General features: G+C 56.4%; 1 protein-coding gene across 1 annotated transcript; it reads right to left on the bottom strand.

The window, feature by feature from the left end:
• Positions 1-1,264: 1,264 nt before the first annotated feature.
• Positions 1,265-17,859, bottom strand: MYOCD (myocardin). Its single transcript, XM_054645211.2, has 11 exons — positions 17,829-17,859; positions 15,460-15,621; positions 11,566-11,741; positions 10,102-10,227; positions 9,725-9,727; positions 9,354-9,610; positions 8,860-9,013; positions 6,020-6,961; positions 3,382-3,495; positions 2,406-2,463; positions 1,265-1,827 (listed from the first exon to the last, which is right to left on the bottom strand). Exons 1-11 carry the CDS (start codon positions 17,842-17,844, stop codon positions 1,265-1,267), a joined length of 2,571 nt encoding a protein of 856 aa, XP_054501186.2. The 5' UTR covers positions 17,845-17,859.
• Between the last annotated feature and the right edge of the window lie 1,645 nt (positions 17,860-19,504).

The following is a 19,504-nucleotide window of genomic DNA, read 5'->3' as shown; positions in this document are numbered from 1 at the left end:
GGGAGCATCACTGTGGGAGAGCTTCCTTCCCTGCGGGCTGGGAGAACGGGCTCCTCCCGGCTCGGTGATTCACAGCTGTTCTCCGGTAGCCTTGCTCTGGGCTGAGGGGGCAGTGACGCTGGGTAGCCTCGGGGAGGAGGGGAACACTGCTAGGGATGGAGGAGGGACGGAGGGGAGGATGGCAGGGGCAGGCGCTCACACAGAGCCTCGGCCACGCGAGGGCTCGCTCGGCTCTGCCCCACAGATGCCACCGAGCGTCCCTGCCCGGCTCCCCCTGCTCCCGGGTCATGCAAGGGCTGGAGATCACCCTGACCTGGCTGTGCACGGAACAGCCCCTCCAAAGCCTGGCTGGTCCTTTCACACCACTTGCTCCTACCTTGGCCAAAACACATCGCTCATCTCTTTGTGTGCAGGGGGACACGGCTGGGCTGCCACATCCCCCATTCCTGCGCCTGCATCCTCAACATCTGCTCCAACGCCCAGAGCTCTCTGCCTCTCTGCAGCCTGAGCCAGTTCAGAATGCAGCCAGGACAGCTCCTGGGCTCTCAGCCCCTCAGGACATGCCAAGGTGCCACCGTGAGCTCGGTGATCTCCATCTCTCATCCACCTGGAGCAGAGCTCTGCGGGATGGGGCAGTGCAGCTTTGGGCAGGAGGGAGGAGAGAGCCCGGCTGTGCACAAAGGGTGCTGGCACCTGGCTGGGCACAGCTCCTGCTCCTCACCTGGCATGGGAACGGCCAAGGTGAGCCCAACAGGTCTGTCTGGAGGACTGGAGAGGAGAGGAGAGGAGAGGAGAGGAGAGGAGAGGAGAGGAGAGGAGAGGAGAGGAGAGGAGAGGAGAGGAGAGGAGAGGAGGCAAGGCAACAGTGGGTTTCCCTCTCCATGATTTCCTGTTGCCACCCAGGTGAGGTCACCTCACCACACAGTCTTGTCATGAGCTGCTCCAGTTCTCACAAGAGTGACTGCTAAAACTGGGAGGGGGAAAGATTAAAGAAAGAAAATGGAAGTTCTTGTTAATCAAAGGAAGTGTTGTTTCAGGCACTGGTGGTGTCCTCTGTGGGGTTGTGTCAATGGAGGAAAACCAAAGTACCAGAGTTGTGCTGTCAATTTTCAGTGACTGGAAATCCAAACAAGTCCTATATGCTGGGAAAATGACTCCAGTTTCCCCTGGATGAGGCACACGTTGGCCCTGCACGTTCTGTGGCACGACAGGAGCACTGTGCTGCCTGCTGCAGGCTCACAGCCCCCTGCCCCAGCACGTCCCCTCACCACTGCTGCAGGTGCAGGTCCATGCTGGTGTTCAGGTTGAGGTCAGCCACATCCAGGAAGTCGATGTTGAAGATGCTGGGGCCCGCGGGGGTGAGCGAGCTGAAGCCGCTGGCCGAGCTGGGGGGGGTCAGGTCCAGCCACTCCATAGTTTCCCACGGAGACTCAGTGAAGCTCATTTGTAAAGCAGAGCCTTCGGCAGGGGAAGGGGACAGCTGGGTGTCCATGGGCGACAGGGGAGTCTGTAAAATCTCCTGGGAGTTGAGCAGTTCGTCGGCAGCCTTGCCAGGGAAGCCCTCGATCATGCCCTCGAAGGGGGGCTCCTCTGCCCCCAGCTTCAGCAGGGCCATCTCGCTGACCCTGCCCAGGGGGCTGTTGAGCAGCACCTCCAGGTGGGCGTCGCTGCTGCCCGGGCAGTGCTCGAAGGGCAGCGGGGCCGGGGGCACCGGCTCGAAGGGGGCAGAGCCCTTGGGGACAGGGCCACCCGAGCTCCCCGCCGACACCATGATCTGAGGCACCTTCTGCAGGCAGGAACGATCCTCCTTGGCATTGGCTGGGATTTCTGTCAACAAAGGAGAGGCATTTGAGGTGCCCTGGCAGGGCCCACCACCACAGCTGACCTCCTGGGCATCCCTCTGGAGACCTGCTCGATCCCACTGGCACTGCTTGCCCACCCTCCCTCACACATTCCTGCTTTCTGACCTTATCCCCCGGGTTTGGACACAGTCCCTGGGGCACAAGCACTGGCAGCTGTCCCCAAGGGGCTGGGGAAGGGCACAGGCAGCACCTTGCACAGGGGAGGGCAGCAGCAGTGCTCTGTATGGGAGATGGCACTGGCAGCCCTGGGGATGAGGGGGCACTGGGGGCTGGCAGTGCTGTGCACAGAGCTCCTGTCCTGCTGTCCCTTCTCTCTGCACAGGTGACAGCCGAGCCCAGACCACCCCATGGGGTTGGCACACGCAGGAGCAGGGTCCAGGAGGGCCAGTGTGCTTTTGGATCCAATCTCAGTGGCTGCTGGCACAGGGAGGGCAGGGGAAAGCTGTACTCGACTCAGGCAGCTCTGCTGGGGTGCACTGAGCCCCACAGACTGATGCTGGCTGGAGGGGGAGCCCCAGAGGGGAAGAGGGAAGCAGAGCATACCTCCACTCTCAATCAGCACATCCAGGAGCTCATCCATCTGCTGACTTCGTGTCATCTGCTGCAGCAAACGACAAAGAGGAGAGGAGAGGCCATTAGGAGGAGAGTCCCTCCAGCCACAAGCCAGGTAGATGCTCTAGACCCCAGACAGGATGGCTCTAGACCCCACAAATGGCTTCCTCCCACACAGAAGAGAGGCCACACCACCACGGGGCTGGCAGCAGCACTCAGGGCACTGCAGGGACGTGGCACAATGATCCAGGGAGCAGAGCACCTTCCCTGCTGCCAACCCTCTGCTCTGTGGCCACCACAGCCTGCCCTGTCCCAGGGCCCTCAGGACACAACATTTTGGCCCCAGAATCTCACACTGGCAGTGCCTGCCTGCCCTCCCTGTGGCCTGCACTGCCCAGTCTCCCTCCTCTCCCTGACCAGAACCTGCAAATCTCCTGCACGCTGGCACAAACCCATTTTCACCCTGCCAACAGCATCACTCCACTTTCCCAAAGGCACCAGCAGTCCCAGCACTGAGGCTGCTCCCAGATTGATGGGAAGGAAGGTGTTCCTGGGTGTTCCTGGGTGTTTCTGGGTGATGGCCAGTCCTCCCTGCAGGAACAGCACTCCAGGGTATGGCTCAGGGGGCAGATGGATGAGCAGGATGAGCTTTCCTGGTGACCTGGGAATGCCCAAGGGTCTGTCTCTGACACAGCACTGAGCACCCAAAGAGAGTGCACTGGCAGGCCAGGGGAGCTGGGAGGTGTCAGGACCCCTGGGTGCACAGGGGACACCATCCAGCCCAGCAGGGTGTCCTCCTCTGTGGCAGCTAGCCAGCACTAACCCTTCAGGAAAGCCCATTCCTCATGGAAACAACTCCTGCCCAGAGACCAGAAGGGGCTGGGACTGCTGCACCTGAGTCCCACTGACTGCAAACAGACAGCAGGGGCAGCCCTAGGCCTGGAGAAAACAAAAACCATGCAGTTACCTGCTTCACTGCATCCTCATAGGGTGGAGGCTGCTTTACCTCTGACAGGGCTGGGCTTGACTTACAAAAACTTGGGGATGAAATAGAAAACTTTTGGCCTGACTGCACAGCCATCTGCATGGGGAGATACAGGGAAATGGAGTCAGTGCATGGCAGGAGCCCTGGCTCTCATCCTGCTGAGGGTGGTGAGGGAAAATGACAATTTTGTAGGTCAAACCAACTGAAAATGCCTGGCTTTGAGCAGGACAGAGGCAGGTAAACCAGCTCCCTGAGCTAGCTCTGAGAGCAGGGCCAGGCTGGCCCCTTGTCACTGCCAGCCGTGGTGGCACAGGACAGCCTGGTGTCCTGGGGACATGCAGGACAAAGGGAAGGCAGAGATGCTGCTGGTGGTCAGCTGTGCTTGGCCAGTGATGAGGTGTGGGATTCACATTCTCTGAGCCTGAGAGGAGCAGAGAACAGAATGATCAAAACACTCTCAGCAGAATCCAATTACCAATTCCCTCCAGGTAAGCAAATCTTCCACAATGCATTCCACTTGTGAACAACACAGGTGCAGCAAATGAGATAAGAATTGTTTTGATCGTTCTTTTCTCTGCTTCTCCCAGGTTCAGAGAATGTGAATCCCACATGAGGCACCACCCCAGCCCCTCCCCATCACCTCCTGACTGGGGGCATCTCACAGAGCTCAGGCCAGGGAAGGGCTCTCAGAAGAGGGAAGTCTCTGCCTGCATGTCTTTGCCACCTTTTTGCCAGGCTCCCCTTCAGGATGGATGGCACTTGAAGCACAGTGCCTGTCAGCTGCTGTCCCCATCACCTCCAAGCCCTTGTGTGTCCTTCCCTGCTGCCTGGCCATGGCCTTGTCCCACAAACACCAGCCCCAGGGGATTGTCCCTCCAGGGGGGTTGGATGCAGGGCAGCAGTGGGGTCACTCTGCCTGGCCATGCACATCCTGGCCACCTTTCTGTGGAGGGGAGCTGGAAGGAACACTGCCCCTGGCTCATGGGAAACAGCACTGCAGTGCTGGGCACAAAGGAAGAGCTCTTGCTCCAGAAGGACCCTCACCCCCAGGAGTCCCTTGCAGGCAGCAGAGGGATATCCAGGATGGGTGGTGGTGGAGTTGGGATGAGCTGCAGGACACAATGGGACCATCCCCGTGCCCTTGGGCAGTGAGGGAGCAGCTGGAGGTGCCCCTGTGGTGTCACTGCTCCCTCCTGAGCCTCACTGACCACTGTCCATCTGTCCAGAGCAGCCCTGCTGCCTCTCTGGGATATCAGCCCTGTGTCCCAGTGCCCCCAGAGCTCTGCTGCAGTGCTCAGTGCCAGGCTCACCCCTGCATCCCCTGCTCTGCCCCCACTCACCCAAACCAGTGCTGCCATCACCCTCCCCACCCCTGCACAGCCCCAGTGCCCTCCTTGCCCATTCCACTGGCAGCTCTGTCTGTGCCACTCGTCACCCTGAGCTGCTGCCCTTTCCCACCTCACAGCTGCCCATGGCACCTACCTTGCCATGCTCCTGAGCCCCACTTTGTGCCACTGTGCAGGCCTGCACCCCACTGCCTGCTCAGGGCCACTGTGGCTGGGCTGTCCCACACACCCAGCCTGCCCTGCCACACCCCTGGGAGCACACCTGGCACTGCATGGCACAGGTGCTGCTGCTGCCTGGGCAGCCCTGGGACAGCACTGGGGTTGTGATCAGAGCCTTGTGCTGTTTTGTGCTAGCAGCGTTTCCCCCTCCCCAGGTATTTGTACCTGTCCAGGGGGCTGAGTGAGCAGTGGTGGCTGCTGAGGACAGCTCTGTGCTGGCCTGGTGGGGAGGCACAAGCTCTCTCTGACTGCAGACCTCAACTGCCAGGCCTGTTCCAGCTTCCTGAGAAAAGGCTTCCCCAGGGGAGCTGCTCTCCTCCAGCTCAGTGGTGAAAATCCCTCACATGCTGCTGGGAGCCACAATGGCTTGGCAAGCTCCTGGGAAGCCCTGCAGCCCTGCAGTGGGGTCTCCCAGGGGTGTAGGAACTGTGCCAGGGCTCTCCCAGGAGCTGAGGGATCCACGCTGGTGCCTCCCTGCTGTGTATAGAGCTGTGCCAGGCCTCCAAGGGGCACGGCTGTGCCAGGACTCCCCCAAGGGCAGAGGAAGCTGTGCCAGGACTCCCCTCTCCTGAGGGGAGAGGCAGCTGGGTTTGGGCTCTTTTAGGGTAGAAGAAGCTGTGCCAGTACTCCCCCAGGGAAGTGGGAGCTTGCCAGGACTCCTCCAGGGGCAGAGGGAACTGTGCCAGAGCTCCCCAGGGCAGAGGGAGCTGTGCCAGGGCTCCATAGGGCAGAGGATGCTCTGCCAGGACTCTCCCAGGACACGGGCAGCTTTGCCAGTGCTCACCCAGGGGCAGAGAGAGCAGTGCTGGGGTGCCCTGGGGAGGAGGGGAGCAGTGCCAGGGCTTCCCCAGGGCTCCATGGGGCACCAGAGCTGTGCTGTCACCCCTCCAGGACAAGTGGCTGCAGTGGCAGGGCTCCCCAGAAGAAACCCTGCACAGGACCCTGCAGCCTCCATCCCACTGCCCATCTGGGACACTTTCTGCCCTTGCAGAAGGTATCGGCAAGGCCCCCCCGTGTGGTGCGAGCGGAGGGGTGCGGGCTGGGCTGGCACTCACCGGGGCTGTGCGGAGGCAGCTGCCGCCCGGGGGGGACCCGCTGCGGGCCTCGGGGGACAGCGGCAGCAGGTAGTGGCTGTTGGGGGACGGTGGCAGGCTGATGTGCTGGGGGCTCTTGGCAGCCCCCAGGGGAGAGTGCTGCGGGGAGCACTGCGGGCTCAGGAATGTCGAGGAGGTGACGGCGCTCTGCCCTGCGGGCTCCAAGCAGTGGCTGTTCACAATGTGGGGCACCTGTGGCACTCCACAGTTACTCAGCTTATCCGAGCTGCCCGCCTGGCCTTTCAGGGCCATTTGTTTGGATGCAAATGGACAGCTGGACACGGTGTTTTCCTGCTTGATGGGGACACCAAAGAAATGCTGAGCAGGCTGCTGCTTCTCCTCAAGGCCGTTGCTTCTCTTCCTCTTCTGGAGCTGCATCCTTAGCTCTTCCACCTGCCTCTGCTCCTGCTGCAGCTTCCACGTCAGTTCATTGATCACCTTCTGCTTCTCCACCAGCATCTTGTCCTTCTCCGTGTCTATCCCTTCCAGTTCCAGCTGGATGCTCCCTCCGTTCATGCTGCTCATGAGGCTTTCCTCAGCGCTGCCCTGCACTGGTGATGGCTGGAGGCCAAACTGTGGAGAAGCCATGGGCCCATCGTTGAAGGTGTCGGGCAGGGAGCCGCTCACCGAGAGGTCGGAGGAGGCGGGTGAGATGGGCGGGGTGGAGCTGGTGCTGCCAAAGTGGTAGAAACCATTGGATAACATGCTGGTGGAGGACTGGGACTGGTAGCTGGACAGGGTGCTTGTTGGGGTGACGGGGAAGGTGACGGTGGTGATCTCACTGAAGCTGGGCACCGTGCTGCTGCTGCACTCCTGGAAGGGCCGCAGCCGCTCCATCAGCGCCGTCTTGGTGCCCGAAACGGGCAGGCCGCGGATCCGGAGCTGCTGCCTCAGCTCCGACACCTGGAAGGGAAATCACTCATGGTCAGTCTTTGTAGGGATGTGTCCCCTTGTTCACAGAGGGACCAAATTATCCTTTGGCTCCTTAAAAAGTCTTGGTGCCCGACACGGGCAGGCTGTGGATCCGGAGCTGCTGCCTCAGCTCCGACGCCTGGAAGGGAAACCACTCGAGGTTAGACTCTGTAGGGATGTGCCCCCCTTGTTGACAGAGGGACCAAATTATCCTTTGGCTCCTTAAAAAGCCAAAGGAAATTATCCTTTGGCTCCTTAAAAAGTCTTGGTGCCCGACACGGGCAGGCCGTGGATCCGGAGCTGCTGCCTCAGCTCCGACACCTGGAAGGGAAACCACTCATGGTCAGTCTTTGTAGGGATGTGTCCCCTTGTTGACAGAGGGACCAAATTATCCTTTGGCTCCTTAAAAAGGGAAAAAGCCCAGAAGCTTCTCTCCTCAATTTGGTAAAAGACACCTCATAGAACCTTGGGGACTTCACCTCAAACCTAGGGCTAACCAACTGGACAGAGGCAAAAGGTCCTGCCTAAGCAATTCACTAGAAAAAGAAGAGAACAAAGGAAAAAAATTGCTTTTGTGCAGTGTTTTAGCAGGAGCAAGAACCTCTTGGTTCTTGAGAAAAAACCAAGCTAGGGACCTGCTCCTGCTAAAACCAAGGTAGGGGCTTGCTCCTCTTTAGCAGGAGCAAGCCTCTAGCTTGGTTTTTCTCTGTAAGAACTTTGTTATTTTGCCTTTTATTAAAACTTTTCCTGTTTCCAACACTACCTCAGAAGCCATGCTGCTCATTTTATGCCATTGGGGGTAGCTGAGCTATCTCAGGTGTGATGAGTTCCTCTGAGAGCTCATAGGACCTGGCTCGAAGAGAAAACCCATCAAGTCTCAGTGGCAGATCAGCCCTTTAGAAACCCAGTGCTTCTAACAAGGAGTCTCAGATCACAGCTTCCAGCTTTAACCTCTGACCTCCCAGGTGCTCCCTGTCCCACCTGCAGTCACCACGGTCATCATGCACAGGCCTGACCACTGCCCAGCCTTTCCTAACAGCAAAACCTTCCTCCTTCCTCTGAGAACTGTGACTCCTCCATGAACCAGCATGAACCAGTAGTCAGGGAAGCAACTCAGGACTCCCTTCCTAGCAGTGGATTTCTCCATGAGCAGAGGGCTCTAGCCCAGACCAGGAGCCATCTGACAGCTCAGAGACTGAGCCACATGCTCTGTGCTCAGGCACATGATTCAGTCACCTGAGCTAGGGCAAACTCAGCTGTTTCCACCTCAGGGCTGCCCCCAGGTCTCTGCTCCTAGAAGGATTTGGCCTTCCCCGTAACTGAGGGTCCATTAGCAAAGAATAAAAGAACAGCTGATATGAGGGATTCTCCCCCTACACCCTTTCTTGCCTACATGAGAGGGGTTCAAAACAGTGCATGGAGCAGGAGGTACCTGGTTATGCAGAGCTGAGCTGGCCTGGCTGAGGAGCTGAGTCACTGAGGGGGGCATGCTGCTCTACTGGCCCCTGGCTGGTCTGTCAGAGCACCCACAGAGTCAAACCCACACAGGGATGGAGCCAGGAGCTGCAGGAGCAGCAGCTCAGATCATCCTTCAGCCTGACCTGCAGCCTCCCCAGGCTGCACCTTTGGTTTGCTGATGCTCAGGCTGGAGCAGGGCACCCCTCACCACCTGCAGAGCAGCCAGCCCTTGTGTTCAGAGCCTCCCCAGTGACCAAGCCCTGCCCAGGGTGCTGTGCTGCTCTCCTGGGGGGCTCAGAGCAGGGGGGTCAGGTGTGCTGATCCCTAACAGGCCCCTCCCAGCCTGTGGCACTCCCCTGACCCACTTGGAGGCAGCACTGCACACCCAGGCTGTGACATTCTGCTCCTGCAGTGACAAAGTTTGCACTCACTTTGAGATCATCCAGGTTGGAGGGCAGAGGGCCTGGCTTGATAGATGAGACACAAGACTGGCCTGAAAAGGTGGTTTTCACTGGAGAAAGAGGGGTGTTGTTGCCAGAAGTTGATGAAGGATTTGAGCTTTTGACCATCTGCTCATTTGATTGCCTGAAATAACAAAGGAGATTTGGGGTAATTTGTCTGTTCCCCCAGGGTCTTTGTGCCCAGCATCCCATCCCTCTGCTCCCCTGGGTCTGCTGTCTCCTATGTGAGACTTCAGGATGGCTAAGGAAAACCAGGCTGGCCTGTAGGGGATGGCTGGTGTCCCACCACAGGTGCCCCAACCAGTATGCAAAGCCAGAGTGCTTTGCAAGGAGTCTGTGCTGCTCCCAAACTTTTCTGTTTCAGTGGTGTGCCTCTATCCCCTTGCTCTGGCACAAATGGATACAGAGGGGAAAGCCTGGAGAGAAACAGGACCAAGTCCTGCTGCTGGCACAGTGCCACTCACTTCAGCTGTCCTTGGTGCATCCCAGGGTAGCTGAAGTGCTGTTGCTGCTGCTGCTGCTGCTGCTGGCTGAGGATCTGGAGCTGCAGGAAGAGCTGCTGTTGCTGGAGCAGTCTGGCATAGGCAGAATCCATGGGTGGAGGGGACTTTTCTGCTTTCTGGTCTGGAGGGATGTACTGGTGGTACTTGAGCTTCTTCACTTTGGGCTTGGTGTCCTTGGGCTTTTTGTGACGGTTCTTGCTGTCACTGGATGATTTGGACTGTTGGAAGGAAGGAAAGGAATTAGGGGTGAGAAGAGCTTCTGTCATCCCCATGGGACCCCAGGGACCAGGGACAGAACAAAGGCAGCTCCTGCTGGCACCCAGCTCCAAGACCTGCTGAGCCTGGATGTGGGGCACTCCCTTGGCACCGTGTCCCATCTCAGCTGGGCTGGAGAGCACATGAGATGCAGAATGACCCTCCCTGCCTGGGAGGTGCCCCAGTGTGGCCTGGTATCTCGTCCTGCTCCAGCCCCAGGGGATGTTTTCAGTGCAGGACTCAAGCAATTGCCTCTAGCAAGGTGTAATATTGTATCTTGTACCATCACGCAATTATTTAAATTAGTTTTCGACACAAGGTTGTCTGAATTATTCAAAGCCTTTAAGGCCAGAACCCAGAGCTCCCACCCGTTTGTGGCACAGCACATGGGCACTCCAGGCTTGTTTGCCCCGGGCTGGTTCCTCTCCTGGGCAGCTGGAGGCAGCGGCGTTACCTTCACGGCAGAGGGCAGCGGGAGCGTCGGGCTCTCCTGCCCCGCGGGCTGCTTGGGGCTGTCGCACTGGCTGCCCTGCCCCGCGGCAGCGTCCGGAGCGTGCCCATCGGCACTGGGGGGACGATCCTGCAAGGGAGAGGTGACAGGGGCTGTGGGGCCAGAGCCGGGGCTGGCCAGCCTGGATTCGGGCTCCTGGTGCCCCGTTTTCTCACCCCGCGTTGTTCCCAATCCCCACAGATGCCTCAGTGCATCCCAGTCCCGTCATGTCTATCCCAGCCACACCCTCAGGGTATCCCAGTCCTCTGCCTCCACACTCCTTCTTGGTTTTCCAGCCCTCCCAATTTCACCTGAGCCCTGTATCCTTGCTCACAGCCCCTCAGCATCCTCCAGACCAGCCCACTCTTCCCAGCTGACCCGTGGATTGCCAAAATCCTTTTGGTCCTCCCCCACCCCAGTCTGCCCCAGTTCCTCCCTTTCCTCCCCGTCCATCCCAGCCCTTCCAGTCTGCCTCAATCCACTCCAGCTCCCCCATTACGCCCCAGTCCCCCGTTCTCCCAGCCTCCACATTTCCTCAATTTCCTCCCAGTCCCCCTGTTTCCCCAGCCTCTACATTCCCCCAGTTTCCCCCAGTTCCCCCCAGTCCCTCTCTCCACCCCGGCCCGGCGCTCCCCGGGGCTGCAATGCCCCCGCCGGCCGGCAGTGGGCGCGCCGGCCCCGCGCAGCGCGGTCCCCCCACGGTGCCAGATACACAGAACGACACAGAATGTCACAGAATGTCACAGAATGTCACAGAATCACAGAGTTAACACAGCTGGAAAAGACCTTTGACATCATCGATCCCAACCTGTGACCTAACACCACCTTGTCAACCAAATCATGGCACTGAGTGCCACATCCAGGCTCTTAAACACCTCCAGGGACGGTTGACTCCACCGCCTCCCTGGGCAGCCCATTCCAATGCCCAACCACTCTTTCAGTGAAAAATTTCTTCCTAATGTCCAATCTGAAGCTCCCCTGGTGCAGCTGAAGGCTGTGTCCTCTTGTCCTGTCCCTGTTCCCTGGGAGAAGAGCCCAACCGCCCCTGGCTGCACCCTCCTGTCAGGGAGTTGTAGGGAGTGATGAGTCTCCCCTGAACCTCCTCTTCTTCAGGCTAAACAACCCCAGCTCCCTCAGCCGCTCCCACAGGACTTGTGTTCCAGACCGCTCACCGTCCTTGTTGCCTCTTCTGGACACGCTCCAGCATCCCCACATCCTTCCCAAATTGAGGGATCCAGGACTGGACACAGCACTCAAGGCGCAGCCTCATCAGTGCTGAGCACAGAGCAGGAATCACCTCCCCGGCCCGGGACCCCACGTGTCGCTCTCCTGTGCTATCCCCTGTGTGTGCCATCCCCTGTGCCACCCCCTGTGCCACACGGGTCTGTCCCCCCGCATGTCCCACGGCCCCAGGAGGGCTCTCCCTACCTGAGGAGCCCCGGCAGGGCCGGCGGGGGGCGGCTCCGGGGCCTTGGAGCCGGGGGGCGGCTCGGCGGGGCCCGGGGAGCCGCGGCTGCGGGGCCGCTCCGGGGACAGCCCGTCGTTGCTGCTGTCCTCCTCGAAGGCGAAGGCGTCGCTCTGCCGGGGAAAGCCGCCCTGGGAGCCTGCGGGGGCAGAGGGGCCACGGTCAGAGCCTGCGGGGAGCGACGGGGCACGGGGTGAGCCTGTGGGGAGCTGGGCCGCGCCCGCCGCACCCTCCCCGGCCCTGCGTGAGGGCACACGGGGGACTCGGGCACCTCCGGGGGTGCCCCGCGGCTGGGGGAGAGCAGGGGGACCCGAGCCATGGACAGGGCACTCGGGACAGGGAGAGAGGAGGGGATGGAGGAGCCAGGATCATGGCCCTTGTTCCTTGGGACAGGAGAGAGGAGGGGATGGAGGAGCCCATTCCACCAGCACAGCAGGGCTGGTGCAGACAGGTGGGGCTGGTGCAGGAGGGGCTCTGCCATCCCACCTCTCCACTGGGCTGGGACGGGAGAAGGGGCACCATTCACCCTCCCTGAGCTGAGCACCCCAGCTGAACACCCACACCATGCAGGGACTCTGTCCTCAGCAGAAGGAGTGAGGTTGAAATCAGCTTGGAATGTGATCCATCTGCTCACAGCACAAGAGCCAACAAAAGTGGATGTGGCTGCAGGTGCACAGAGGCTCCCACATCCTGTCTCTGTGCACAGGTTTCACCCACAGGACACAGTTCCAACCACTTCTGCTGCCTGCCCGACAGCCCCAGGCTGCCCTGCCTGCACAGCTCCTGCACTGTTATCTGCTAGTCAGATGGGCAAGGGCTCTTGACCCCGAGGTTTGATGATAAATAAAGTGCTGAGAAAAAAAGGTCTCATGTGAGCCTCGGGAGAGCTGCAGGTGGGGGTAGAGGAAGGAGCAGCGTGGCCACACTCGTAATCTCCTCGTGCTCATGTCTGGCATTTGTCAGGCAGCTTGGCACGCTGATAGTGAGGTGACAAATGGGGAAATAGGAAGGGCCTGGGGACAAGCTTCCACCTGTCCCTGCTGCTGCTCAAGCAATGTGCACCTTCTCAACGACACGCACCTCCTGCTCTGACCCCTGCCCCTATCTGAGAGATAAGGGTTATCTGCACTCCCTGTGGCTGCTGGTGCCAGGGTGGGCGAGGACAGAGCCCTTGCTCCCTGCCTGAGCTGCTGCCCAGACATGGGCTGGGGAAATGAGATCAGCTGTGTTCAACTTGCTGTCCCTGGAAAGAGGCTCTGTGTCCTCTCCATCAGAGGCAGCACCCAAACAGGTCCCTGAGGAGCTGCAGCATTGCCTGGGCCACCTGGGCTGCATGGGAGCTGCAGGCCACCATGGACATCCCCTCTTGGGACAAATTGCTCCAAGCAAAGGGGACTTGTGGAGCTGCAGGGCTCCTGCTGCGCTGGCAGGGGAGCGTGTGTTGGGAAGTGGTGCCAAAGCTGGGAGCACAAGGGACCTTCAGGACACAGCATGACAGGAATGTGCTGCATCCTGCTGCTTGATACCACAGGGCTGTGCCAATGGGGAATGCTTCCCTTATCTGCCCTGCTCTCACCCAGCCCTGCCTGAGCGTATTGTTTCTCAGTCCCGTGTCCCTGCTGTAATCTCAGGCAGGATGGTGTTTGCTCCAGGCTGTTTCTAATGCACTGGGTATTGTCCTCTGGAGCGCATTGGACAAAGTGATGACAAGGACCTGGTAAAAAAAGTTCCTTGTATCACTGCTCAGCTATGCAGGGCACTGGCGGCCTCCTGTCACTGGGACGTTTGGGCTTTCGGTTGGGGTCTGGCACTTTCTGCTCACCCTGCCGGAGGTGATTAGAGGAACACGTCAGCTGAACTTTCCACTGTATAAACAGTTGAGATTCCAAGGTTAAAGTAAAATGATTTTAAACCCTGTCATCTTTCTGGTATTGCAAAAACAAAAGGCTTAACGTTCAGAAGTGCCAGTACTCATCTCCGCTATGTGTTCAGCCCTTTGCCCCAAACTGTGAGTACCACAAGGTGCCTCTGACTCCCAAAAGGAGCTTGAGGATCCTTCAACTTGGGCCTTTCTTCTGCAGGGACCTGAGGGATGGTTTCTGCACCACCTTCTACTCACGGCACCCTATGGTACCAAGCAACTTCATGCTGGACCCTAATGAGCTGCATGTTTGACCCTAAATGGGATGGAACTGGCTTACAAGGACACGTTTTTCCCCAGCAATGTGATAGAACAGCATTGTGAAAGGGAGAAATTTAAAACCGAACAAATAATTTTTAAGCCAGACTTTTTAACAGTTTGGTCCCGTAAATCTCTGTTTACCACCAGCCCCTGACAAGGCATCTGGAGAGATGCTGTATTCAAGACTCAAGCTCATTTCTCCAGTCTCCAAACCTCAGCTCCAGGGGATAAAGTCATGCTCACACTGCCTCAAATGTTTATAAAGGGGGAGATTTTTTGAACCTTTTTTTTTTTTTTCCACTGTACTCTCCTATACTGAGTGGCTGGGGAGATTTTACTTGAACTCTCCTTAAAAATTCCTCTTCAGGCAGACTCCTGGAACATTTCACCTTCAAATAGGAGAGCTGCAACACGCTGGGAATGGAGCAGCTCCAGGGCCAGGCTGGAGAAGCTGCTGTACATACACAGCCTGCATATACAGCCCCAAACCAAGAGCAGGAATAGTTATGGGGCAGGACAGAGCAGTATCTGAGCCTGGAGTATTTCATGTCATTTAATATGGTTTCTGAGATGAAATAAAAATCAAAGTGCTTCCTGTTTCAACTCTCATTTTTGGCATCTCTTCTGTCACTCCAAAACCCTTTCTTCCCCAAAACCCTGCCATTGTCCCCAGCCTGTTCTGAGCTCCAGAACAGACACTTCAAATGGGATTATGCCAATGGAAATGATCCCATTAATTGAGGAACTGTGAGAAACAGAACAAGAGCAACAGAACAGAGCAGCTCTCAGTGCCTCATTGGAGACCTGAGTGCCAGTTTGGACATGTGGACACAGCCCCAGACTTCAAAAATAAGAGTTGCTGCCCTGTCACTGCAGGACCCTGCTGGCTTTCCTGCTCCTTTCTCTGCTTTTGGATCTCCCTGTCCTGGCACTGAGCCCTGGTGAAATTTGAGTCACCTTTCTGCTCTGTGTTGGCTCCTACAGCAGCTTCCCTGCAGCAGCGTGGGGGAAGTAATTGTGGATGATTCTTCCTCCCTCCTCTGGTGGGAGGAGGTGATGGAAGAAAACCAAGGTTAGGAATAAGAGAATTGCTGGGTCTGGCTGGTAGGAGTGTGCCCTGTTTATATTCTCCAGCAATTTAGCACCCCAAGGATGCTCCACACCCCAGGGATGCAGCACTCTGCTCTGCTGGGTCCTGAATACCACCAGCACCAGTGGTAAAAAATAAAAGAGAACCCTCAGCCTTCCTGAACTGGGGCCACTCCACCCCCATTTATTGGGATGTGAGAGCTTGGCAGGGCACGAGTGGGAGAATCTGGGCTGGTCTCACCACCAACCCCTGTGCACTCAGGTTCTCTCCCATGCTGAAGGGAGGAGTGTCCTCTGTCCAACAGCATCACTTCTGTGCTCAGAGCCTTGGGGAGGGAAGGGGTGTAAGAAAGGAGGTTCTTTCTGGGGGAATGTGGCTGAGAACAGGTGCATGTTTGTGTCACTGCTCTAAGATGAGAGCTCTGTGCTCACAGGCTGTGCTGGACTGCGATGGTTACTCTGAAAATAATTAAATTTAAGCAATAAAAGCAGCTCTTACATCCAGGCTGGTCCCTTCCTGCAGTCACTGTTGCAGCCCCTGCCCCACTCCATGCACACACCCATCACTTACAGTCACTGTCAGTACCTTTTATGGCCTCTTTCACAGCTGAGTCCACAGGAATAATATTCTTCTCCACCAGCTCCAAAGGACCCGGCCTGAGCGCGATCTTCTCATTGAGGTCATCCGCCAGCCGGGCTCTTTTCAGCTTCATTTGGGTGGACTGGATGGACCCCTCTGCAGCTGAGTCTGAAAGGCCAAACAGAGGCATCAGCACCAGGGGCTGCTGTGGGCACAGCACTCAGGATTCCCTTCCTAGCAGTAGGTTTCTCATGAGCAGAGGGCTTTGGCACAGAGCAGGAGCCAGCTGACCATGTGGTGCCCTTCAGCACAGCCCCTGGGGCTGTGCTACCTGAGCGTGGCTCAGCACAGCAGGATCTGCTCTGCCACACTGGGTGGGGCTGATCTGGGACATCTCTGAGCCTCAGGCCCAGCTTCTCCATTCCCAAACAAGAGCCTCTCTCTACCATGCTGGGCTTGCAAACCCAGCCTACAGCTGGACCATCCTCTGCAAGGCCCAGGAGTGACCTGTGATGGAAACTTCATCAGCAAGCTGCCACCAACAAGGGCCAAAGGGCTCTCCAGCCCCTCCCTGCCAGGAGCACACTGGCCCCTTTTGGGCTAGTGCAGATGGGAAACAGCTGGAGAATAGAACCGCTGGCAGTGCTTGATGCCTGGAGGAAATGCTTACAGGAATTAAAAATGCTGAGTCTTGGGCTGTGGAATTTTGGAGGTGACATAATTACAGTGCTCCAGGCCTTCAGGGAAAAATGAGCTGGGGAGGAGCAGATCAGAGGCAGGGAGGTCTTGAAGCTGCAGCCCCACCAAAGCCAGCTGAGAAAACCCCAGTTGTTAAAGGGTGACAGAAGAATATCAACTTAAACAGAAAGACTTCCTGAACAAAGCTCTCTGGCTCCTCTCTTGGACCAGGCATGAGTAGTGAGGGAGTGGGATCCTAAACCAGATCAATTCTAAACCCTGGAGGGTCTAAAGTAAGAGCAGCTGCATGTAGGTTGTTCTTTCTTCAGAGCCTGGACACTGTGGAAGAGATACTGTAGGGAACACGAGCTACAGGGCTTGACACCATGGAAATTCCCTACAGGAGGTCAAGAGAGCTGCTCTGGGGCCATTCAGTGAACACAAATGAGCTCCTCCAGGTGAACTGTAACAGAAGGGAGGCCTGTAAAGCACCTGGATGATGCAAACTGTGCCACCTGGCCAGTTCCAATCACCTCTGGCTCCAGTTGTGAACAAAATGGATTTGTAAGCCAAATCCACAAAATGGCTATGCCAAGACAGAGCTCTGAACTGCAGAGCAGGATGGACAGAGGCGTGAGCAGAGGCTGCAGGGAAGGGGCTGTGGGGCAGCACGTGCATCTTGCCTTGCACAGCCAGGCACTCTCTGCTCTCTGCAGTCTCTGTCCCTCTGTCCCTGTCCATGCCCAGGGACTGCAGCTGCCTCCATGTCTGGGAACAGCCCCCCAGCTCCATTATTTAACCTAAGGGAATCACACCCTTCATTTCTTCAACAAGCAATGGTGCTAGCTTATTTTTGGGATGGAAACCCCGGGAAAAGCAAGGGAGCAACACTGATCCAGCACAGGACCCCGGCTCAGCCCTCCTGCCTGCCAGAGGGAAAAGGAAATACAGATTGCATCCATGCTGAGAGCAGAGGGCAGCATTCACAGCTGCCAGAGAGTGATCTGCTGCTTCCAGGCAAGTGACAGGACTCAAGGAGGGAGGGAGGCTGCACATCCTCTCTGTCTCTAAGGATCTTGTTATCTCTGGAGATAACGAGGGACACTGTGGTGTTCTGCTGTCTATGATGGGATCCAGCCCTGCCAGCCCTCTGCCTGAGAGGGAACAGCAGGATGAGAGAGGAGAGGAGAGAGCTGCTGTGGCTCACAGACTGATAGCAGGGCTTTTCATACTGCCCTGCTTGGGTCACTGGCTGCATGGGCTGTCACACAGAATATCCAGAATTACAGCAGCACAAAATATGGTCAGCCTTGGGAAGGGGCTACAATGATCTGCTATAGGAATTTCAGTGCCCTGGACAACAAATTCCCTTGGTTTACTCTTCATGATCAGATATTGGCACCGGTGTGTAACAGAATTCTCTCTCACAGCTGTTCCTTAGAGCATCTTACACTGCCAGAGATGGGAGAAAGACTGGGTGGCCTTGGGACTGTGCCTGTAAGGGAATAAAAGTGTGTCCTGCTTCCTAACACCAGCTCTGGACACAATTTCATACAATGTGTCCCATTTGAGCCTGCCCCCCATGGGCAGCTGGAACAAAGTAATGGCAATGAGATTCCTGAAGGAACACAAGAAGGGCAGGAGGAACACAAGTCCCAGGGCAGGAGACACAGGGAGCATGTGGGAGAAGCTCTTACCTTGCAGAATGTGCATATTGACCAGGTCTGAGCGCTCAGGCCTGCTTCTGATCTTGTGCTTGAGATAATCTTCAGTCTGCAGAACACAAATGCAAAGTTACCTGCCTGGAGCAGCACTAAAGTACTGAGAGCCCCTGCCCCTGTGCCATCCCATGATTCTTTTGGATTTATTACAAGCTGGGTTGAGCGAGCTCCTAAATGACATTTCTCATCCCTGAAATACTGGCTTGTTCTTGGGCAGAAGTTCTTCAGAGAGGGAACAACGTGCACGAAGCTGCTGAGTGTTCACTGCACCCACTCTGTGCCCTTTGCCATCACCACTGAGCTTCTGATGCCTGAAGTGTCCTGAGAACATAGGAAGGGTGACAATATTCCCTGGGAGTGGTGGGCCTGCCCACCATGTCACCTCTGAGATGCTCAGAATGCCCTGGCAGCAGTGGCTTCTGTGGGAGGCCCAGAACTCTGGGGTGAGACATCAGGCAGAACAAGCAATGAACTCACTCAGGTTCTGAACCCAGGTCAGCCAGAGGCTTAACCTTCCTGCAGCCTTGCAGCCCCTGTGCTCTGTGGTTCCCCACCCAAGCTGTGATGTGGGGCTGGGAAAATCTGCTTTGCAGTCACTGCAGCTGGGCTGGTGCTGGACACGGTCCTGGAGCCTTGGGCCAGCTCCCTCATGGCTTTGGGAACAGAGAGGCACACAGAGCTACAGGAACACTGTCCATAAGGGCCAAGAAAGTCAGCCTTGAGGGCAGATGACATCAAGAATACAAATATAATCTTATCCCCTGGTGAAGAAAAGCTACAGCTCAACTTAGACAAGCTCTTAGCTAAGCTGAGCTGCAAGAAGAAATAGCACAAAAAATTGTACATAGTTGAAAGAGACTAAAATCTTAAGGATAAATATAAAAGAATAATATAAAAGCAGCTGGAGCAGAATTGCAAATCCACAGTACAAAATGTACAGGATCGTAAGAAAAAGATCTTATAAGGAATTTTGCAGCCAGGATCAGGCAATGGAAAGTGCTGTCTGGGTTCCATAAACAGGAGAAATAATTCTCAGCATACTGCTGAGATGGCTACAGGATTTAATGCCTTTTAAAATCCATCCTCACTAAAAAGACAAATGGCTCTTTATCAAACAGGTGGCTCAGCCAAGAACCTTCAGCAAGAAAAGAGAAGAAACCCCACTTGTCAGGTTGGAGAACAGGTTAGAGGGTACTCAGAGGAGTTAAATGTTCCCAAACAATTTGGAGACACACAAGGCTGGAGAAATAGCAGCTATCTATGGTTCTCCAGGAAACTGGGCAAAGGAGAGTAATTGCTGGCTTTAAAGGAGATGGGAAGAAGAAACCAGGAAATTATAAAGCAGACAGCAAGATATTGGACCAAGCAATCAAACAATCTATATAAATGAATTTTGAAGATAGCATGGAGGTGAGAAACAGCCAGGATGGATTTATCATGAACAAATCACATCACACCAACCAAAATTCCTTCTATGGAGAAATGACAGTTTTCTGGTACAGGAATAAACAATGAATATCATGCAGCTTGACTCAAAGCATGTTTTGACATTATCTCCCATGGCTTTCTCACATGCAAGCCAAAGAAATTTGGTCTGGATAAGACTAATATAAAAAAGGAGCATAGCTTTGGATCACCAGAGGAATTGGAAA

This window comes from Agelaius phoeniceus, chromosome 19, assembly GCF_051311805.1.
Source record: "Agelaius phoeniceus isolate bAgePho1 chromosome 19, bAgePho1.hap1, whole genome shotgun sequence".
NCBI classification, from domain to species: Eukaryota; Metazoa; Chordata; class Aves; order Passeriformes; family Icteridae; genus Agelaius; species Agelaius phoeniceus.
This window is presented reverse-complemented; position numbering and strand designations above follow the sequence as displayed.